General features: G+C 38.1%; 1 protein-coding gene across 1 annotated transcript in view; it reads left to right on the plus strand.

Moving 5' to 3' along the window:
- KLHL2 (kelch like family member 2) overlaps window positions 1-5800 on the plus strand; it is a 56685-nt gene that overhangs the window by 42804 nt on the left and 8081 nt on the right. The window contains exons 9-11 of the mRNA XM_072406843.1: window positions 3338-3455; window positions 4199-4259; window positions 5491-5630. Coding sequence (XP_072262944.1) covers window positions 3338-3455; window positions 4199-4259; window positions 5491-5630 — 319 coding nt within the window. The remainder of the gene's footprint in view (window positions 1-3337; window positions 3456-4198; window positions 4260-5490; window positions 5631-5800) is intronic.

A 5800-nucleotide genomic window follows, 5' to 3' on the forward strand; every position in this document is an offset into this window, starting at 1 on the left:
TGTCTGCGTGGGTTTCCTCCTACATCTCAAAAACATGTATACATGAAGGTTAATTGGCTTCAAATCAAAATTGACCTTAGACTACATTAATGACATATGACTATGGTAGGGACGTTTGATTGTGAGCTCCTTTGAGGGACAGTTAGTGACACGACTATCAACAGCGCTGCGTAATATGATGGCGCTATAAAAATACTGTGTAATAATATGTCAAACAGCTATAACCCTTTGCCACTGCACAATATGATGCAGGCCTCAACCCACATGCTACAAACATATAGGTAGGTTGATTGAGACCCCACCCAGTTCCTCCCAAACTGACCCTAGGGTTTAACACTAAATAGTGAGCTTCTTTAGAGGTGGTCACATGACATTAAACTGCCTAATATGTCTGCATATTTATATGGTATTTAAAAAAACAAAATTACTTGTCACATAATTATTGTTAAATTAGAAACAGTGGCCTAAAACTAAAAAATGTATAATACAAACCATTCTTTTCAACATCACCATTGCTAATAGATCTGAGCTGTGGATTGAATCGTATCTATACGTTAGATAGGGTTCCAGATTCACAATGGTTTGATTAAAATTGACAAATACCTTCCATGTAAGCGCTACATGAAAACAGTCCGAATATAAATGGTCTTGTTTCTTCTACCTTTAAGGTAGATACCTATGCCCTCAATGTGAATCTAAACCCAAAAACAAAAATGTAATATATTACAGCTTACCAATCAAAGATGTGGTTGCTGTAGGATACAACATTTGCCCTCCTCACCCTAGAACAGTAAGTATGTTAGGCCCATAAAATACCTCCCCATCTCTATATCTCTATAGCATTGCTGGCAGGTGTTCTGTAGTCCCCAGAAATAACTGGAAAATGCGAACCGATAATGGTTGGCACAGTAAGTTGAATGAAGTATACAGTTAGGCTTCTCCTTAATATGTAAGTATGAAGGAACATTCTGATATGGGGTAGGGTAAGTCATCTCCCAGAATGTAAGTGAGTTTGATGTGATGAGAGTGGCAATTTGTATAACATTAGGTTGTGTTTCTCCACAAAGGGATAACACCTACATAGTGCTGTATAATGTTCATGTGGGAAAGTGATGAATAACGATAGTGTGGGAGAGCAGAGTCATGCAAAGGGAGATTGTTCCTTCTTATATAGTTACATGCCCACATGATCCATTTTCATTGCCTACATAGCAACATTGTGTTACATACAAACATATGCATTTTGTGGTATCTGACTGTTGTCAATCTTTTCTGGAATGACTTCAGAAAGGATGCACACACAACTCACATTTACAATATCACACCTTACTGCCTATTTTATTATCCCGACAGAAACAAATATTGGTCATTGTGTTTAAAGGTCAGGGCCACTTAAAATTGAAATTTTAATAATCATGCAGACTCTCTTCAGGGAGTAACTCATCTGCAGTACCATTTGCTTGATTACCTGATTTATTAAATCTTTCCAAGACAGGAGAAAATTGCAAACCTGAATTGGATTTGGTCCATTTGCCAAATAGGAAATGATTGTGTGAAATACATTCCAGGTTTGCTGGTCACCCATGATTGTCCATCTTTTACAGTCTCGGAAAGCTTTAAAAAATCAGGCCCATTGTATTGACACAATACACTGTATCACATATAAATGATTATGACCCACATTGGTTCCCATGCAATATCTGATGTTCTTTCATATTGCACTTTGTGTGAGGTGGGGTGTACTGCACTGCACCTCACATAGGGTCTGATTTATTAAAGCTCTCCAAGTTTGGAGGAGATACACTTTCATCAGTGAACCTGGGAGATCCAATCTCTATAGCATTGCTGGCAGGTGTTCTGTAGTCCCCAGAAATAACTGGAAAATGCGAACCGATAATGGTTGGCACAGTAAGTTGAATGAAGTATACAGTTAGGCTTCTCCTTAATATGTAAGTATGAAGGAACATTCTGATATGGGGTAGGGTAAGTCATCTCCCAGAATGTAAGTGAGTTTGATGTGATGAGAGTGGCAATTTGTATAACATTAGGTTGTGTTTCTCCACAAAGGGATAACACCTACATAGTGCTGTATAATGTTCATGTGGGAAAGTGATGAATAACGATAGTGTGGGAGAGCAGAGTCATGCAAAGGGAGATTGTTCCTTCTTATATAGTTACATGCCCACATGATCCATTTTCATTGCCTACATAGCAACATTGTGTTACATACAAACATATGCATTTTGTGGTATCTGACTGTTGTCAATCTTTTCTGGAATGACTTCAGAAAGGATGCACACACAACTCACATTTACAATATCACACCTTACTGCCTATTTTATTATCCCGACAGAAACAAATATTGGTCATTGTGTTTAAAGGTCAGGGCCACTTAAAATTGAAATTTTAATAATCATGCAGACTCTCTTCAGGGAGTAACTGATCTGCAGTACCATTTGCTTGATTACCTGATTTATTAAATCTTTCCAAGACAGGAGAAAATTGCAAACCTGAATTGGATTTGGTCCATTTGCCAAATAGGAAATGATTGTGTGAAATACATTCCAGGTTTGCTGGTCACCCATGATTGTCCATCTTTTACAGTCTCGGAAAGCTTTAAAAAATCAGGCCCATTGTATTGACACAATACACTGTATCACATATAAATGATTATGACCCACATTGGTTCCCATGCAATATCTGATGTTCTTTCATATTGCACTTTGTGTGAGGTGGGGTGTACTGCACTGCACCTCACATAGGGTCTGATTTATTAAAGCTCTCCAAGTTTGGAGGAGATACACTTTCATCAGTGAACCTGGGAGATCCAGCAAACCTGAAATGGATTTCATAAAATAATTTCCCATTTGGCAAATGTTCTCGATTCTGTACCAGATCCATTACAGGTTTGCTAAATTACTCAGGTTCATACATAAAGGGTATCTTCTCCAGCCTTGGAGAGCTTTAATAAATTAGGCTCATCGTGTGAACAAGACCTAGCGTGCCAAAAAAAGTACATATAACATTTTTGGCTGTGCTGCACACATTCACCAGCAAGGTGCTAAAGTTTGTAATTTAGCATATATGGCACAAATGTGGGTTACTGCGCCATAAAAGTGTGTGGGCTCTTTTAAGTGAGTAAAGCTTCCTTATTTTATAGATTAATAAAGTTTGTTCACAATGAAAATAAATGGAAAATTTATGAAGTATGACTGTGACCATGCAGTGCATGTGATCTGCTTTTCTGTCACTGGTTGAGTACCTGTTGATTTTCTTTGCTCACATGGAAAGCGGTAGGGGAGAAGGTTTTTAATTGAATGACATTCTTTCTTTGCAGTTAATGGTGGTGGTTGGAGGTCAGGCTCCCAAGGCAATTCGCAGCGTGGAGTGCTATGATTTCAAAGAGGAACAGTGGCACCAAGTGGCTGAATTGCCATCAAGACGATGCAGATCAGGTGTGTTCACGTGTCTTCCACAGTCCTGTCTGCTGTGAATTACTGAAAGAGAATCTATCAAAAACCAAGTGAAAATTTGTTCTTTTTTTATAAATCAAGTGGGGTAAAAGCAAAACTAATTGTTTATTCAGGATTAAACAGGATTTTTATAGCGCCAACATATTACAAATGTTGCAAATGACAGGCAGAGACATACAATGACACAGGAGGAGCAGAGAATCCTGCCCAAGTGAGCTAACAATCTAGGATAATGTATTTTACATATTTTATTTATCATTCAATATAGATATTTTGTATTGAATGCAATACAAAATAATTTGAAATTCCCAGGTGACTCATCAGATGCAGAGGACGCCGGCCGGAGGATGGGAGAGGGTAGGAAGGACAAAGGAGGATGCCAGCCGACCAGGTAACGTTGTATTTATCTTTGTTTTTCACTGTTTTAGCTAAAAAAAAAAAAGAAGTTGAAATCGGTAACCCCGAGTCACACTCGGGGTTACCGATTTCAACTTTTTTTTTTTTTTTTACGCCGAGTCACACTCAGGGTTACCGCTGGGGAGGTTAATCAAACATGTAGAAAAAAGTAACCAAAGTTGGAAAAGGTTTCAAAAATAATAACTTGGTTTTTGGTATATGTAAATAGCATACGAGTTTTATTCTTAGTCTTTTTAGGCAGGAATTTTAGGAATTGCAGTACTGTGTTTTGTATTTATTTTTTATCAGAACATAATTTACAATTTCAGGGCTTATGATCATGGTCTTTGCAAAAATCTTTGCCCTGTGCTACATCCCACTCTTCATACAGTGAAATGTTTTACCAGCAGTATATAGTCTGAAAAGAAAATAGAGTAAGGTTGGCTTTTAGCAAATTCATCAAGAATTATGCCTTACATTGACATTGCTTGTGCGTCAACTTATGTTTACATACATATAAATGCATTCATTTAACTTTAAAATAAAGATAACAGACTATTGATCCAGGGAACATCTGATTGCCTAATGGAATTGTGAAGGAATTTTATTCCTGTTGGCACAAATTGCACCTGGTTTTTTTTTGTCTTCCTCTTCATCAACTATGCCCATAGGGTTTTATATTTGGGATATGTTTATTTCCCTAGTGGTTACACATGATGGCCTTGTGGGTTTTTTTTCAACCTGACTATGTAACTATGTAATTCAAATTCTCAATGACATTGTTTTTGCTTACACAAATGATTGATGTTTAGACATAGTTTAGATGTAGTAAACACAAATGTCATCCAGTTGCCTGCTTTTTGGATCTAATGTTTAATGGGAATTTTTTTTCTTCTATTTAATCAATTTAACAAGCATAACAGAACCTCAACTTTTCAATCACAGCACCTCTCCCTGTCAGATACAGCACCTCCACCCTCATTCAGTCACCACACCACCCTGGATCTTTTACAGAACCCCCATCAGTCACCCAGTATCAAAGCTGCCCTTTACTGTAACAGTTATTTCTATCTAGAAATCACAGCAGCCCCCTCCATCAATCAGAGACTGCTTTCTTGTTTCACAGCTCCTTCCATTAGAGAACATGGTAGTGCCTGTGGGGACAAAGTGGGGACATCTTATTATTTACAACTCCTTCACTAATCACCACACCACAAACGCTTTTATTATTTGCATAAACTAAATGGGCCAAGCTGCACTGCTGTCAAAGAACTGTAGCTTCATTTGTTGGTGGATGGAAAGATGATCGAGTTATTTTCAAGATAGCTGCAGCCCAACTGTCTAAAGTAGTCCTCCACCAGGCTGTGCCTAATGTCTGCTGTCTAGTGTGACATGACAGCCAAGTGATGTGAGTCGAGACAATAGTCAGGTACTGGTCATCCCTGTACCGTGTATTCCCATTAGACTAGTGTGTTGGGAGCCTTGTATTCTTCCTTAAAAGTGCCCAGTAAGAAGAAATGGTGGCCTAGGAAAAGAGTGCTGCATACAACCTGTGGGCCAAGCGTTGGGCACCAGAACTCTAAACAGTGCTTTTATTTAGTTTTAGAATTTGAAGGTCTAGCTTTTTTCTGAAATTGCACTTTTTTTGTTTTTCTTTAGGACTGGCGACTGTAGAAGCATATAATGTAAAAGCCAATGAGTGGTTTCATGTTGCACCAATGAACACTAGGAGAAGCAGTGTTGGAGTTGGTGTTGTTGGTGGTAAGCTACAGTGCATTATTCGAAGACTTGATTTATGGCTTGCAAAGCCCAATATTTCAGCAAGAATCTGTCGTCTTTGGATAAAATACAACTTTTAAATCTTGTATGATGTGTGCATGATTCTTTGTGCCTATGTTAGGTTGTTTCCTGTACTACACAGCATTTCACCT

This window comes from Pyxicephalus adspersus, chromosome 3, assembly GCF_032062135.1.
Source record: "Pyxicephalus adspersus chromosome 3, UCB_Pads_2.0, whole genome shotgun sequence".
NCBI classification, from domain to species: Eukaryota; Metazoa; Chordata; class Amphibia; order Anura; family Pyxicephalidae; genus Pyxicephalus; species Pyxicephalus adspersus.